General features: G+C 35.2%; 2 protein-coding genes across 2 annotated transcripts in view; both read left to right on the forward strand.

Moving 5' to 3' along the window:
• LOC117110384 (fibrillin-1-like) overlaps positions 1-6654 on the forward strand; it is a 10229-nt gene extending 3575 nt beyond the window's left edge. The window contains exons 5-8 of the mRNA XM_033253080.1: positions 3316-3450; positions 3948-4310; positions 6306-6428; positions 6524-6654. Coding sequence (XP_033108971.1) covers positions 3316-3450; positions 3948-4310; positions 6306-6428; positions 6524-6654 — 752 coding nt within the window. The remainder of the gene's footprint in view (positions 1-3315; positions 3451-3947; positions 4311-6305; positions 6429-6523) is intronic.
• Positions 6655-7416: 762 nt separating this feature from the next.
• Positions 7417-18424, forward strand: part of LOC117110385 (latent-transforming growth factor beta-binding protein 1-like) — a 12760-nt gene continuing 1752 nt past the window's right edge. Inside the window, exons 1-8 of the mRNA XM_033253081.1 lie at positions 7417-7541; positions 7637-7759; positions 11258-11380; positions 12474-12605; positions 13579-13707; positions 17347-17469; positions 17729-17854; positions 17978-18193. Of these exons, the coding sequence (XP_033108972.1) occupies positions 7532-7541; positions 7637-7759; positions 11258-11380; positions 12474-12605; positions 13579-13707; positions 17347-17469; positions 17729-17854; positions 17978-18193 (982 nt within the window). The 5' untranslated portion in view covers positions 7417-7531. The remainder of the gene's footprint in view (positions 7542-7636; positions 7760-11257; positions 11381-12473; positions 12606-13578; positions 13708-17346; positions 17470-17728; positions 17855-17977; positions 18194-18424) is intronic.

The following is an 18424-nucleotide window of genomic DNA, read 5'->3' on the forward strand; positions in this document are numbered from 1 at the left end:
CCAGTAGATACAGAGAATATTTTGTCACTCTTAACGCGTCCTACAAAATTCTTACGAGACAGCACTAGTCCGTGAATTTGTGAACAAGATCGGAGATCTAAAGATGTAATCTCTACCGTGCATCAGTGGCGGCCCGCTGGATCTCAATAGAGATTCTTTAATAATATATAAATTTTAAGAGGCAAATGGGAAAAACCCATAAAACAGCAAACGGCTACATAATGCAAAACTATTAAAAATTAAAACGGAACAGTAGAGAAAATCCGATCAGAATGACAAAATAAACTAAGCATCCATTGGAAGGAATCCCAATATCTGCAGACGGATCCGTTTCGGATCATATTGTCTCAATTCAATTTTTATTGCTACATATAAATGTCATGTATTGTTTCATACGACTGATACAATACAAGGGGAACAAGACTATATCATAATATACAAACAATAGTGTTTCCTCTGAGTCAGACTGATTTCGAAAAACATGCATTGCATTAAAGGGCAAGTGCGGGGATGAGACAAGTCGTCATATATTGCTTATTTGGGCTGTTTTACAATCAGGGAACACAAGTATGTTTCATTGAGGGTCACAATTGAGGCATGTTTTTGAAGCAGTCAGGAGAAACTTTTTTCAACACTAAAAATTATACCAATTTAATAGAGAATTGTATACCTTTCCAACGGTATAACTACTATAGCACAGTATATGAACATATATTTCTTAGAAAACCATGTTGAACTACTGTACTTACACTCGTCAAAAATTGGAATTGACTTCATAAAGTGTTTTATAAGTTTGACAAAAGTACATGAATGTACACCTAATTATATTATAGGAATGCTTGAGTACATATTATATATCATCCCAAAATTCTGTCTCTTATACACATCTAGATGTGTATAAGAGACAGTATATACATAGACACTTCTTCAGGCGTAGTCCGACTGCCGTCGTCTAACCCAATCGGTTCGTACCTCCGTTTCCGCATAGCATATTGCTATAAGGAGTAGTGATTATTCAAGAACACGGTAAATAATTCATAACGCCATACAGCTGTTCCTTTGTATGTATGATAGAATTCCATATAAATGTATAGACGAAGAACGTCAACATAAATAGAGAAAATATGTGTAAATAATACCGTAATTAAACACAGACACAATGTATATTATTGAACTTGAGAGTGTGCCCTACTGCGGAGAATCTGCATGTTCTCCCACTCTCCTCTGTAATAAATATCACTTCATTACCCAGTTGATCAAGAAGCATTTACCCCCGAGTGTAAAATACCACGCGATTAACAAGGACGCCCCCTCACCACGGACTACGTAAAGATCACAAGGCTCCAAAGATATACAGACCCCACCTCCTCCTCTCAGGCCAGTGTGCGGATCGGTTACGTCATGTTTCTGCGCCTACTGACGAAAGATAGAGAAACTACATGAGAAAGCACAGATGACTTATTGTCTAAAGTCAGAGAATGTAAAAATGAGCAAAATATAACAGGATACATAACTGGGGGAATGGATGTTGAGGTGCTTTACCCATCAGTCGACGTTACGTTCGCTGTAGAAGATGCGGAGATTTCATTGAAGAGAGTGGCATCGCGTTCTTACGAACTATGTCTGCTACTCAAACATGTTAAATAAGATTCTAAAGAAAGTATAACGGAGTTAAAGCATGGCAGACATCCATCTACCACAGGTTCTGGGTCTAACTCCAAAAAAGAAAATCAGATGGGGTACCTGGATTCAACCACTACAATACCTAACGAACGATATGTTAAGAAAATGGTAGTCTACGAGCTAAAAGACTATATAATAATAGTAACTTTTAAACCACCCATGTTTTTATATCTAAAGGATAGGAGCAATAGACAACTGCCTGACAGGCTACGTAGCCACATCATTTATGGTTTGGTGGGATAAATAACTTAGGCTTGAGCTACAGAAGAAGCACATCAACTGCCTAATGTATACTAGGTGTGTTGATGACATAACTTTGTCTTGAGAGACAGAACACCTACAATAAAGATACAGAGAGGCAAATAAACACTAATAATACTACAGTATTACATAAATAGTGATTTTGTACATCCTACAATGCCACGACTGACCACCCTCAACCACGTATAAGCAAACGTTTACCAACCCTCGAGCTTAATGTATGAATACAGATCGTGTACAAGAACAGTAGACATACGCATCAAATATTACATGCACATTAAATCCATCGCTCTACTTATAAACCAGAACCAGTGGAATGTAAAATGGCTCAGTGTTCGTTTTTCGTTTTTATTTATTTATTTACTTGTATATCTATTAATTTATTTTATTTTATTGGGTTTTTTTTGCCGATTTTAGTCTCAAATGCTCTTAATTTGTTCTTATTTTAACACACTTTCCAAACATTGAAATTTGTTATCGTACAGGAGGGCATTACATAGTCACACCTACTGCATTTAGGGTACAGATACGATTTTTTGGGGTATTTTTTCTATATTTTTTAGAAATGAAAATCTCATGATGTAACAGTTTACCTAAGCGTCAATTTCTTCTTAATTTTTAAGCAATTTCAGCTTCAGTGTTCTTATAATATGTGTTCTTATAAAAAAAAAAATGTGTAGTAGTGGACCTTGCCCGTGTAAAGGAAAACAACTCAGAAAACATTTAGACAGAAGAGAAAATGAACACATAAAACACTTTATCGGCAGAATGCATCGGAGCGGATACAGTAATAACGAGTGAAGACAAGTCCATATTATAGCAAATAATAAATTTAAAAAGAAATATTAGATGATAGAGAACTAAAACACCCTTTTAGAGATCGATAGAAATGGTACATGAAAACAAAAAACATGGTTCAAAATAGGAGGCAATGAAGCTGCAATTTTTATCGATGCGACCTCTGGGAGGAAGCTTGCGAAAATAAGTGGACAAAATACTAAAAACCTGCGATCTAAACGTGACCGATTGCGCAGATAAATTATGTATGATATGTAAAAAAGGACAAGAACGTAAATTGTAATGAACGAGAAGTGGTGCACGAAATAACTAAAATGCGGAGAATACAGTGGAAGGAAATAGGAAACAAGATACATAGTAGAATATCCAGGAGCATTGGGGAACGGGTTAATGAACAATAGGACTGCAGTATTAAATATGTAAACAAAACAAAGAGAAAACATCGGTGTTTTATGCAAGTCATGGAAGGGGAACACAAGTCATATCACGTACACCTAGAGTCGAAAGTCGAAATGGCTCCCCACTCATTCCATATTAACAGTTATAAAACATCTAGATGTGTATAAGAGACAGATATCTTGTATGTAGACATAAACGAATGTCTTCAGGAAAATGACTGCAGTCTGAATGCCTTGTGCACAAACGTCCCAGGAAGCTACAACTGTACATGTTCAACTGGGTTCAGCGGCGATGGAAGAGATTGTCAAGGTAAGATACAGATTGAGCTAATATATATTTAGAAGGGAGGTACAATCTTCCTTAAGTAGTTTAGACTCAGTTAGGACGCAGTTGGTAAACCAACGATCACTGTATATCGTTCAACGTTTTATTAACACTTCTAACAATCATAATAAAACAAACCAAACAAACGTCCTCAAGTTATAGTCGGCTAAATGTACCAGCAAAACAACAGTCAACTACATACAATTGGATGCTCCAACAACACTTCTGAAACTACAGACTATTGGACGCTCTAACAAAACCTCTGTTAACTACATACTAACACTGGCCACCAAAACTTCTGTAACTTCAGACTTTTATTGGCCACCAAGCTAACGGTATATTAATCAAACATCATGGACTTCAGAATTGCATATGGTCAAAATAATGAACTGCATATTGCCAAAATAACGTGTGCAGGGCATGCAACGAAACAAACGAAAACTCTTTAATTTTTTTTAAAATCTTTTTTGTTTGGGCTTTAGATATTGACGAATGCATTGAGAGTCCATGTGATATTCTAGCAACTTGTGATAATGTTGATGGCTCATTTACATGTACGTGTATAATTGGATATCAAGGCAGTGGTCTAGAATGCACAGACATCAACGAATGTGAACAGAACACATACATCTGTCACGTTAATGCAGAGTGTCGCAATACTGCTGGATCCTATAAATGCGTCTGTGTTAGTGGTTATTCGGGCAATGGAACATTTTGCGAAAACGCAGACGAATGTGAATTATTAACCCATGAGTGTAGCGCTAGTGCCACATGCGAAGATACAATGGGAAGTTACATGTGTACTTGCGAAGACGGGTATACAGGAACCGGAAGATCTTGTATTGGTAAGTTGTTCAAATCAGAGACCATAAGGTCGATTTTGTGTATGTTCACGTTATCTATATTATAATTATGCTTATTTCAAAGGCTCTATACACAGTAATGTAACACTACGTCAGACAACGTCGGGGATTCAAAACCTACCGGTCTGTAAAACTGTAAACAGGATTAAAGTCTTCAGCTCACGAAGTAAACATAATTCATAAGTTCAGCTTAATTGAGGGAAGATAATGAATTTTACGGACGACTTTTCGCCGTCACGTGTCGTTTACTGGAGCTCGCGTCGCTAGCTTCTCCCGATGGCATGTTTACATTGTAGTATTATATGGGACGCCAAAAAACATCATTATACCACGTACTTCTACATCCGGGTTTTATATGGAGCTCCAAAAGGGCAACTTTTAAACAAAGTCTAATTTTAAGCACATACAAAGTGGGGAGGCGCACGCCTGTCCAAAAATTAATTGCGAGCCCCTAGTCTCGCCCCCCCCCCCAAAATCAAGGTTAAGTAATTAAAAATCACCATATTTTGCGAGATAGCTCTCCTAAGCTGATTATCGAGCCCCCCCCCCCTCCCCACATCAAAACCTCTAGATACACCACGACTGTTCTCATTTAGACTTATAATATATAATACTGTGTAACAGTAATGAATATAGAAGTACTATAGAATGTTCACTTAAAAAACAATTAAATATATTGTAAATAAAGTTTTGACTAACGCCTGACATAAAGAAATAAATGTTTCGTGGACACATCTACGTATCTTCATGTAAATAAATAAATAAATGAATGAATAAATAAATAAATAAAAATAAAAAATAAAAAAATAATATAAAAAAAAATAAATAAAAAATAAATAAATACATTAAAACCCCTAGTTGGTTAGACTTCATCGCACTGTGTTTATATTCAACTGGAGGGCTTATATACAGTATAATTCATACTACCTCAGCTCCACAATGGCGGGCCTAAAGTGTTAAAATTTTGAACATCTCAGACACCCAAAAATTGCAACATGTAATCTGAATGCAGGGGCAGATATAGGATTTAAAGTTAAAGTTAGTGGACTAGTTACCATACCAACTATGGTTGAAAAAAATACTTCTCTGCCGGGAAATAGCACATGCATACTTTAACAAAATGAATGTTCTTTACTTTAGAGTTTTTCATTTTGATTGGAAATATCAGAACCGGCTTGATCTGTATACCCTCTGTCTCTTATACACATCTAGATGTGTATAAGAGACAGCATATGGATTATATAATAATACTAATAATACTATAGAGTAAAATGAAAATGCTAAAAAAAACAGCAATGCTGTGGGAAACAATGACTGGATCACGGTAGATACACACACATGTAAGTAACAGCTAAAAAGTAAACAGCCAGAAATTTCGGTTGCCCATAAGTGTCACAACAAATAAAATAGAACATCCCGGCAAATATTTTGAAACACCACAGCAATTAAAAATAGTCACTGAAAATTTAATATGAAACATCACGGCAAATTTCAAATAAAACATCACGACAAATTTAAAAGAAAACATCCCAGCAAATTAAGTCTAGGAAACATCACGGCAAATTAAGAAAAACATTACAGGTAGGGTGTGCATGTGTAGAGCAGTTAAGGAGATTTAAGAGCAATCATTCTACACTAAATATTTCAAAAACGTTGCAACTTACCTAAATGAGACTTTCATGAACGTTTAACCCTGTCTCTTATACACATCTAGATGTGTATAAGAGACAGTCCATCAACAGACAACAGTCATGTTCCTAAAGCTTTTATATAAATTATTATATATCTAAAAATTCAAGGTAAACAATAATAATTTATATAAATGTAAATAACCATAATATAATCATTTTACTAACACTTAGGTACGAGCATAGGATTATCTTTCTTATGATCAAAGTTTACATGTGCTGAAGATCAAATACGTCTTTGTGGACATATTATTTTATAGTTAATCTGAATAATGTGTCTGCATTTTAGATAACAATGAATGTGAATATACTCCGTGTGATGGTGACGTAGGCTTTTGCGAAAACACTGATGGGTCTTACATCTGCAGTTGTCGATTTGGCTACACGCTCGTAGATGGAGACATGTGTCAAGGTATAATTATATATTAACCAATTTTGTATTATTTTACTTGATTTCTAAAGTAACTAATGTGATATGAACAATTTATTCTTTGCAATTAATTCTAGATATAAACGAGTGCGACATAAATGCACACAATTGTTCACACGATTGTATAAACAAACCTGGAGGCTTCACATGCAGCTGTCCGGGTGACCTTGTTCTAGATGACGATGGAGTGTCATGTTCTTGTGAGTAATTATTTAGATGTTATACATATGGATTATATAATAATACTAATAATACTATAGAGTAAAATGAAAATGCTAAAAAAAACAGCAATGCTGTGGGAAACAATGACTGGATCACGGTAGATACACACACATGTAAGTAACAGCTAAAAAGTAAACAGCCAGAAATTTCGGTTGCCCATAAGTGTCACAACAAATAAAATAGAACATCCCGGCAAATATTTTGAAACACCACAGCAATTAAAAATAGTCACTGAAAATTTAATATGAAACATCACGGCAAATTTCAAATAAAACATCACGACAAATTTAAAAGAAAACATCCCAGCAAATTAAGTCTAGGAAACATCACGGCAAATTAAGAAAAACATTACAGGTAGGGTGTGCATGTGTAGAGCAGTTAAGGAGATTTAAGAGCAATCATTCTACACTAAATATTTCAAAAACGTTGCAACTTACCTAAATGAGACTTTCATGAACGTTTAACCCTGTCTCTTATACACATCTCCCGCCGCCTTTTATACAATCCATCAACAGACAACAGTCATGTTCCTAAAGCTTTTATATAAATTATTATATATCTAAAAATTCAAGGTAAACAATAATAATTTATATAAATGTAAATAACCATAATATAATCATTTTACTAACACTTAGGTACGAGCATAGGATTATCTTTCTTATGATCAAAGTTTACATGTGCTGAAGATCAAATACGTCTTTGTGGACATATTATTTTATAGTTAATCTGAATAATGTGTCTGCATTTTAGATAACAATGAATGTGAATATACTCCGTGTGATGGTGACGTAGGCTTTTGCGAAAACACTGATGGGTCTTACATCTGCAGTTGTCGATTTGGCTACACGCTCGTAGATGGAGACATGTGTCAAGGTATAATTATATATTAACCAATTTTGTATTATTTTACTTGATTTCTAAAGTAACTAATGTGATATGAACAATTTATTCTTTGCAATTTATTCTAGATATAAACGAGTGCGACATAAATGCACACAATTGTTCACACGATTGTATAAACAAACCTGGAGGCTTCACATGCAGCTGTCCGGGTGACCTTGTTCTAGATGACGATGGAGTGTCATGTTCTTGTGAGTAATTATTTAGATGTTATACATATGGATTATATAATAATACTAATAATACTATAGAGTAAAATGAAAATGCTAAAAAAAACAGCAATGCTGTGGGAAACAATGACTGGATCACGGTAGATACACACACCTGTAAGTAACAGCTAAAAAGTAAACAGCCAGAAATTTCGGTTGCCCATAAGTGTCACAACAAATGAAATAGAACATCCCGGCAAATATTTTGAAACACCACGGCAATTAAAAATAGTCACGGAAAATTTAATATGAAACATCACGGCAAATTTCAAATAAAACATCACGACAAATATAAAAGAAAACATCACAGCAAATTAAGTCTAGGAAACATCACGGCAAATTAAGAAAAACATTACGGGTAGGGTGTGCATGTGTGGAGCAGTTAAGGGGATTTAAGAGCAAACATTCTACACTAAATATTTCAAAAACGTTGCAACTTACCTAAATGAGACTTTCATGAACGTTTAACCAAGTTACAAGGAAGACATTATTAAGTGTTGGTGTTCGGGTGTGCACTTGAGGGCCATTAGGACCCAGACCTAAATATCTCGAAAATGGATCAATGGATAAAAATGACGCTTTCAAGAATAGTTTGTCATGTTTTAATGAAGACGTGTTTAACCGGAAGAATCAAGGAATTGGCAGGTATACCACTAGTACAATGAAAGGCCCCTCTTTGAGTGTTTGGGCGAATTACTGTGCAGTATTGAAGAGGAGTGGAGCGAAGTTAGGTGGGGTGGTATTGGTGGTGGTTGAAATAAAATAGGAACATATTTTGAGAGATTTATTTTATAGAATGGGATATGCGGCGGGCGGAGATATGCTCTTTACTGAGTGCTTTTAATATTATTATGATAATATAACAAACATACAATCACGGCTTTTACACGTGAATGTATGTATAGCATAATATAATAATAATTATTATATTAAAAAAATCTACAGCAACTATGCAACATACAAGTGGAAGCCTATATAAGTAAACGAAAATTATCAACAATTATACAGCATTTTTGTTTAATGGCATCTACCCAACACCCGTAATCCTCAATTTAAACAGCTACCTATGTTCAAATCGTTAGAAACCTGTGGAATCAAAGGGCTGCAGTTAGGATTGACAACATATTAACCGCATGGATCAACATCTTCAGAGACTTTAGACAAGGATGTGTGCAATCACCAGACTTTTTTCAACCTTAACAGTGAAATTTGTTTTGCGAGCGATCGAACTAGACCTGATCGGTTTGAAAGTCGGCCGTGTGAACATCAATAATCTGCGATACGCAGATGAGACAGTTTTCATCGCAACTTCCAAAGAAGAACTGCAAGCTCTTTTAGATAAAGTTGTCGAAGAAGAGGCCGAAATTGGACTTTCGATTAACTGCACAAAAACTAAATCGATGGTAGTCAGCAAGTCAGCAAACAAGTCTGAATGTCACTTAACAATTGGTAATGAGGTGATTGAGGGGAAGGATACTTTTAATTACCTTGGCAATCTGATTACATCTAATGCCAAGTGTAAAACCGAGGTCCGAAAAAGAATTTTTATTGCGAGGCAGAAATTACCAGAAATGCGTCCCATCCTCACTAACTTCCTGTCCATGAAGCTTAAACTCAGACTGCTTAAGTGCTATATATAGTCTATCTTGACATATGGATGCGAGACGTGGACACTGTCGTCCAAGCAGATAAAAAAAAAACATCGAAGCAGCCGAGATGTGGTTCCTTAAAAGAATAAATGTTGTGTATATCGACCTGGATCGTGTGACCAACAATGAAGTTATGAGGAGAGCCGGGGTTAACAAGGAACTGCTATCAGTTATCACTTAACGGCAATTTCATTTTCTCGGTCATATCATCAGGAAGGGGTATATAAAAATGTTAGATTTACAAAGGAAAGTTGAGGGAAAAGGAGCAAGGGTAAGACAACGTTTTAAATTTTTGGACCAAATTAAAAGCTTGTGCAACACCTACTCTACAGCTGATGTAATCAATTTGGCAAGAGATCGCCAGCGTTGGAAGCTTTTGACCGCCGAAGTGTGTGTTACGTATGGTACTTAAAAAAAGAAAAAAACCTATATGTTGCTTTAAGTTTGTCACCCCGTTTGAGTTCTTTTTTTTTTTCTAGGGTGCCCCCCCCCCCCCGAAATATTTCTAAATTTTTTCCTAATTAATTTCCCAGAAATTATTATTATTTTTTTTTATCATTACAATGTCTGTTGCTCCAATTCGCATTATGGTCTATTGCAATATAAACGAAATGACGGCAGCACTTTTGAGACTAACAATATATAATTTATTCTCTAGCTTTCGTCCACATAGTGTGAACGAAAGCAAGAGAATAATATATTGTTAGTCTCAAAATTGCTGCTGTCATTTCTTTCATATTGTTCTGTAACTGACTAATGTGGCTACATTCATCATGGTCTATTGCAATAACTCTGAAATTTGCAATTGAGTGACCATATTCGGCTACTGGTTGATTAAGCTTAGATGTTTTGATAGCTGATCCATATATCTTGTGTTGTTCTCATACGACGAATGTTTTTTTTTTTTTTTTTTTTTTTTGTGGTTGTGGTTTGTTTGGTTGTTCTTGAATGATTGTGTAGAATCAAGCAAGGAGAATATTTTGCATTATGAACTACAAAAAGGAGACTGCCCAAATTACAGCTGTAACAGGAGGTTATTTGCCTCTTGAATTTAAAGATTCTACTAATATATGACGAAGGTTTTGTGGTCTGCGATAGGCTGTGAACGGTGTATTTGTACAAAAAACAGATCGGAGACGTTCTGTGGTCTATAGGATGGGCATATGTTTGTGTTTTAAGTTAAGCCTTTAGTAGTGGTAACCACGGTTGATATGTAGTAAGCAGTGGCCCTCGGGTCGACCGCTGACATGGTTTGTACGTCAGTCTTCGATCACGAAGTATGTCCTTTGTTTTTTGATAGCTGTTTCGTTGGGTCTTCGATGATAATTTCTATTCCGGATACACAATGCTTGGCTGTACGGAATTGTTGTTCATACAGTGCAGGGGATGAGAGCTGCTAGGGAGCAGGTACATATGTTTATCCGTTGGTTTACGGAAGAGATCTGTGCACCATATTACATGGTCATAACGTCCACAATGCTTGTGGATTTGTTAGCAGTAAATTTAATTAATGTAGGATAAGCCGAATTATTGTTCAATGGAAACGTATCAAAACTATCTTCACCGTAAGTCTAGATCATGAAGATATCATCAATGTAACAAAATCAAACATGTGGTTTTCTGGGCTAGGGCCACTTTTCCATGTTTAACGAGAAAAACATTTGTCTTTCACAACTACGGACAACCCCTATTAAGGGACAACCCTAAAGAGGATGGTGTGACACTTTCCGAGTGTGCCACCTACTATCCGTTAGTGAAGAACTACCTGAACATTTCCTCTACTCTACGAAACCAGAATAACTTTAATTAAATTTATTGTATTTTTATACAGCACCAGCAAACTGTACGTTAATGTGTGTGAATAGTGATTGCAGTACCGACGGCGAAGATGCGTTTATATGTATCTGTAATCATGGCTTTGAACTATTGAATGGAACCGACACCAATTGCACTGGTAAAAATGATTCATAATATTACACAGATAACCTACATAATATTTATTAACTACATTTCAGCCTAAATTCATGAATAGTTCATTCATTAGTGCGCAATATGCCCAAATTACGTTACTCTGGAAAGGTTGTTGAAACGTGCCCTCAGCGAAAATCATGCCTAAAATGTTAATTTGAATTAAACAGTTCGAAAATCGAATTTGAAATTGTATATTGCTTTTCCCGCTACTATAATATGGATTTCGTCAAAAAAAATATAACAAAAATTGACTTAATTAACTTTAGTTATTAACCTCTTATTTCAATGCGATAATTCGAAATCGTCCCTTGGTATTTTCCTTGATTTTGCTAATGCATTCGATTCCATCAACCTTGAAATTTAAATTTTAAAATTACAAAATTAAGGGATAAAGGGTGCACCTTTACTTTGGCTATCTTAGTAGCATGTTTCAGTGTGTTTGTTCTGATAGGTTTGTTTCTAATAAGTTGCCTATCGACTACTATTTTCCTCATGGATCAGTGATTGGAGTAATTTTGTTTTTAATTTATAATGATTTTCCAAATTCAACAGACCTTTTTTTGATTTCGGATTGTTTGCGACGATAGCAATTTATTTGAAACCTTTTCCCGGGAGTATGTTAGATCTCGATGAGGTTAATTTTCGTTTTCCAAAAAAGAAACTAGATGGTGTAACGCAAATAAGTTAACAATAAATGCCGATAAAACAAATTATATAATTTTCAATCAAAAAATAAAGTTATCACTACATTGGGCTGTCTAAAAATTAACACGACTTTAATTTCTGAATGAAATTATGTTTCTTTCGTTGGCGTTAAGCTTGATAAATGACTTAATTGTAAATAACATTTATGAATTAAAGATTAAAAAGAGAGCTGGAATTTTATTGTTTATATTAAGCTTTATACCTTATTAAACCTAATTTGACTAATTTGATTATTGTTTGGGGTGGGGATCAATTTATGTAGTTAAGAAAGGGGGCAAAGCTTGATTAGAGCAATCTATTTCTTGCCCCCCCCCCCATTGTAACTCGTTTTATAATTATTATGGTTACGCATTTTTTATTTTAAAACCTAGACATAGATGAATGCTCTGACGACGATCTGAATAGCTGTGGGAATCTCGGAATATGCAATAACACAATAGGAGGCTACAACTGCATGTGCATTGAAGGTTATGAACTTTTAGAGGGAACAATTATGTGCGTTGGTAAGACTATGATTACATTGTATAATTATCATTACAGTTATTCAAACTATCATTACCACTATTCCTAATGTTGTTATTTAGTTTTTAATTATTTTTATTGTCAATGTTACCCTCGTCTATCCGAAGGACAGATGAAGGTATTGCAATAAAGCGCTTCTCTGTGTGTGTGGGGTGGGTGGGGGCCTGTGTCTGTGTGTTCTTCTGGCCGCATAACTCCAAAGCTGTAGGACCGATTTACTACACATTTCACACATATTGACAATGGTACATGTATCTCGGTCCTAAACTTTGGTGCTGATCGGAAGTAAAATGCAGATTTTAGAATGTTTATATGATGCTAGGCCGCGTGGCTCGAGCGAACCGACTACAGGCCAAAGTAGGGGGTCTGCCAAATTCTAACCGGCGGACTGGAAGTAGTCCCGCTGGCTTGCAAACACACCCGATTGATGGGCTTGCCACGCGCTGTCAATGATGCTAGGCCTCATTTGACTAGGCCGAGCCGACTCGAGCAATTCGACGGTGGGCCACAGGTGGAGGTGTCAAATTAGATCTGTTAATTAAATATGGCAAAAATAGTATTTTATAAATGACAATTCTACATGTATTTGCCACAAAGTTCTTTTCTAATCGGAATTGGAATGCAATTTTTTTATTTTTTAAAACTTGTTCATTATATTGGGAAAAAAGAAGCAGTGCACATAATGCCATTATTTTTTCAGTATGGCGCAACAGGGCGAGGGTTTGTAATTTCAGATTATTATATGATTATAATAGGGCCCATTGTTATTGTTAATATCTTTATTATTTCTATTATTGTTGTTACTGTTACCTTTATCCTTATGTTAACATATAATATTTGTAGGCTAAAAAGTTATATCTAAGATATACTGTGGAAGTTACAATGGTATTGTATTACAGAGAAATTACTCTGCCTTTTGTATCTAATTGGACTCTTTATATACCAATAATTTAGATATTGATGAGTGTAGGAGTACTAACCCTTATCCATGCCATGATGATTCAACTTGCTTGAATACAATTGGAGGTTTTAACTGCACATGCCGATCTGGATTTAGTGGTGACGGTCTAAATGCTTGTACAGGTAATCATGTCGTAGACATAGACCCTCCTTTCATGTTTAAATAATTGCATTGATCTACACACACACACACACCCACACCCCCCACCACACACACTAACCCCCGATAAAAAAAAGCTAAAAAGCAATTGTTCATACAGAAAATAAAATATTCGATTCATGAAAAAACAATAAGTATGCAACCACTCTTTTTTTTTTCTGTATGTTTACCGGCACAGACATAATAGGCCTATTTACTGTAATAATAACGACCTGACCATTTTCAAGAGGGGGAAATCCTTGAATTTTGAAGAACTTCATTAAAAAAAAAACACCTCAGATGTCGGGAAAGCTCATTTCCTGCCCGCCATCTAAGAATCACAATTTTCAGCTCCCGAAATTTGATTTTTGATCCCCCTTTCTTTTTGGGATTTCTTGGAAACATTTTATCCTCAACCTAAATTTTAACCTAGATCGTCCTCCGAATACAGCAGCATATCTGTTACAACGATTCATGCATTTTGAATGAATCAAGGATCATACTCAGATCGTACAGCATGTTTTTAAGAATGTTTGAGGCAAGAATGACGATGATCATAATAAAAGATAAATGTTATTGTCCATCAAATTGATAGTCAATTTGGTGTAAAATAAAAGAAAACACATTAATTAAATTACATCACAATTCAATTGCACTAGAAATATAAATATAACATGAATTAAAGATGTATTGTCCCTTGCAAAATACCAAAAGCAATTGTAAAAAATATTAACTTGCCCATTTTGAAGCAACATAAAGATTATAAACTTGAACATAAAAATTGGTGTATTTAAACAAAATGTTTATCCGCCATTTTATAGCGAAAAATGAAAGAAACACTTTCAGTCACTGGAAGTGTTATCTTTATTATAATTATACAGTTTTAACAGTTGTTGGAAATAAAATTCACTGAAGAAAATCAAAATGCACGGTGGAACTAAATTTCCATGAGAAGTGACGAAAGTGGTAAATAACCAATGTCACGTGATATGTTATCCACCATAAATATGAAGAGAATATATTTAGGTATGCTAAACTACCAGTGTATAAATCAAATAGATAATAAGATAACGCTCAAATATGTAGAAACACGATGTAATAAGTCGTATCAAAATTATCAACAAAAAGTACATAATAAATTGTATGAAAAAATGGTCTCTACTGGGTATCGAACCTGCAATCTGTCGCTCTCTCGGTGAGCGGTGAGCGTCATACCTCCGTTAGACAAAACAAAAATAATGTATAAATCATATAGATAAGAACAGTACTGAAATATATAGAAACATGATGTAATAAATCGTATCAAACATCCACGAAATGTTCCTGATAAGTTGTATGAAAAAAGAGGTCATTAGTGGGAATCCAACCCGGAAATCCTGGCGAGCGTCATGCTGTTAGACCTCAGAGGCCCGTACAATATAATTACGGATCTAAGACCACTAGTCTCTCTCCCTTCGTCCAACTAGAGGGCTCACACATAGTGGAGCCACCTTTTATTTTAAACATGTTGGGAATGGAACCCGCAATCTCTCGCTATCTCTGTGAGCGTCGTACAGTCGTTAGGCCAACGAGGCCCGTACGGAAAAAAAAATCGCGGCCCGCACGATATAAGATGACTTACGTCTATCCCTTCATAAAAATAAGGGCTCACACATAGTGGAGCCAACTCTCTGCTACCAAATCCGTTAAGCCAATGATGAACATATGCACCTGCTAGCAGCTGCTGTTCTCTTCAACACTGTATAAAAACTTTCCGTACAGTCAAGCATTGTGCATGAGGCGTTTGTTCTTTGGATTTATTTTCAGAATTCAGAAAAAAAAAAAAAAAAAAAAAAAAAAAAAAAAATTAACGGAAAAAAAAAAAAAAAAAAAAAAAAAAAAAACTATCCGGACTAAATTATTTTTCCCTATACAGTTAAGGCAGAAATTACAGAGGGCGCTAGTTAAGGTTAGTTAGGCGAACTAATAAGCATGAATATTTAAAAAAAAAACAATCACTGGGTGCTTTTCGTGGTCTTATTTATCTCTGCATGTCTAAATTATTCCTCTAGGATTTTAACAAGCCAAAAAAAAAAAAAAAAACGCGTTATGGTGTAGGGCTTACCCCGCTCAGACCTAAAATTAAACCCTGTAAAGAATACCAAAAAAACTCTCAATAAGACCTTATTAGCTCGTCTGAAATTGACATATCAGCTCAGGGGAGTAAAAACTTTATCATAGACGTGTTAAAATTGTAATGATTGTAGAGCCCTGATGCATGAAGAATCATGATAGAAAAAAAACCATTGTTAAATCATAGGTAAACACAAAATTTATGTTATTTTGCACTACGTCTATTGGGTTTAATCGTTAATGACATTCGTACTTAACGTTACCTGGTAATAAAATGTTAGTGAACCAAGGAACATGTGCTCATAAAATGCATTTCGATTGTCCTACAAATAACGCTGTGTTATACAGGACTCTCTGTGCCGCTAAGCTCTGTCTCTGTGTTTTGATCTTATCACTGTCAATATTATTCTTTTCAAGTCATAAACAGTGCCGTCAATTGTGCCACCAAGTTCCGCCTCTGTGTTTTGTTTCTGTTCACTTTGATTCGTAAATAGCATTCTTTTAATTTACAGGGATAACAAAAATTTGGTGTACCAAAAGACAGTGCTCCCAAAAATGCGGATAACCTTTTGCATTTTTTTTCAAAAAATGTCCAGACTCTTAGCGTAGCTTATGTATTGTGGTCAATTACATTGATAGAACGACCCACCAAAGTTGACTACCCGACTGTTAAACTGATGACACGTCCCCACACAAATTTCCCGCCACCCAATTTTGGCCCATGGCTCAACCCGACTGCTAGTGTAGTACAATTAACATTATAATTTGAAATTGGCAAAAAACAAATAGACCTATCTTAGCGAAGAGCGTTTCACCCATATGTTTAACGATTGCTTTTAATCGGTGGAGATAATCTTTGGCCCGTGAGATCAACTATAAAAATAATTTGGCCCTTCAAACAAATTAATTTACAACCGGGGCCATTTCTATACTCAAATAGCCAGATTCCATACATACTGTGCTTTTTTATACTTTCAAAGGCCATGCTGTACGTAAAGTGTACCTATCACCCTGGGGTACCACCACTAAGGGCTATAATTCATATAATATGCCAAGTTAGTGAGATCTAAATTCAAGAGGCAAATGTATTTGCGACAGCCATAATTTGGGCAGTCATCTTTATGGTACATCATGCAAAAGAGCTCATTTGCTTGACTCTACATCATTCAAGAGCAACCAAAAAAAAATCACATAGCCCTATTCCGGATAAGGCAATTACGTCTCAACAAAAATGATATATCTCATATTATTGTAATCTTTTTGGTAAACAATACTATATGTCAGAGAAACAAATAGCATCCTTTGTATAAGACTTTACACAACATACATCAGCTATCAAAACCTCTAAGCTCGATCAATCAGTAGCTGAACATCCAATTCAACTGTTCACTCAATTGTAAATTTTAGATTTATTGCAATAGACTATAATGTCAACTGCAGAAATAAAGAAAATCTCTGGAAACCTTTACCAAAAAAAGCCATTTTTTTTCCATTACCTATTTCATAACAAGATATTGATGAATGTGAAAATGATGCAAATGACTGCGATCCGAATGCTAACTGTACCAACAACGAGGGTTCGTATGCATGCACTTGCAATAATGGTTTTCTTGGCGCAGGGGTTGATTGTTTTGGTGAGTTATTATCATAATATCACCTTATACAATAATGTAATTGTTATATATTATATGCTGTATATGATTATATATAATATAATGTTCTCGTCGTAGTCATGGTGGTTTTTTATTGTTTTTGTTTATTATTATTGCTCATTACTTTAATATAATAATAATAATTATTATTATTATTATTATTATTATTATTATTATTATTATTGTTATTTTCACTAATTTAAATAAAATGTATATTTTGGAATTTTTCTGTTATTACTAGATATCATCGAATGTGATACTCCGGGAACTTGTCCAGATAATGCGTTTTGTACCAATACGGAGGGCTCTTACAATTGTACCTGCAATATAGGGTTTGCTTATAACCAAACAGGCGACTCCTGTGATGGTGAGTTAGATACTTAAATCGAGACGCTCTCAATAATAATTGTTGTGTGGCTTGCTAAATACCGTAAGTAGTCTAGTATCTGGAGCTATATTTAATCATCCTTACTTTGTTTACATATTATAGATATAAATGAGTGTGATGATTCTACCTGTAGCACGAATGCCGCGTGTCGTAACTCTGAAGGATCTTACGTGTGTACATGTAACACAGGTTTCCGTGGAGACGGGTTCCAGTGTACTGACATCCAAGAATGTGAAGAGAATATTCATGATTGTGACATTAATGCTGAGTGTGAGAACACGAATGGCAGTTTCAGTTGTTTGTGTAACACTGGGATGTGTATAAGAGACAGGTGTAGTACAATTAACATTATAATTTGAAATTGCCAAAAAACAAATAGACCTATCTTAGCGAAGAGCGTTTCACCCGTATGTTTAACGATTGCTTTTAATCGGTGGAGATAATCTTTGGCCTGTGAGATCAACTATAAAAATAATTTGGCCCTTCAAACAAATTAATTTACAACCGGGGCCTTTTCTATACTCAAATAGCCAGATTCCATATATACTG

Source organism: Anneissia japonica, unplaced genomic scaffold (genome assembly GCF_011630105.1).
Source record: "Anneissia japonica isolate Jap-2015-1 unplaced genomic scaffold, ASM1163010v1 scaffold8185_len31872_cov130, whole genome shotgun sequence".
In the NCBI taxonomy this organism is placed as follows: domain Eukaryota; kingdom Metazoa; phylum Echinodermata; class Crinoidea; order Comatulida; family Comatulidae; genus Anneissia; species Anneissia japonica.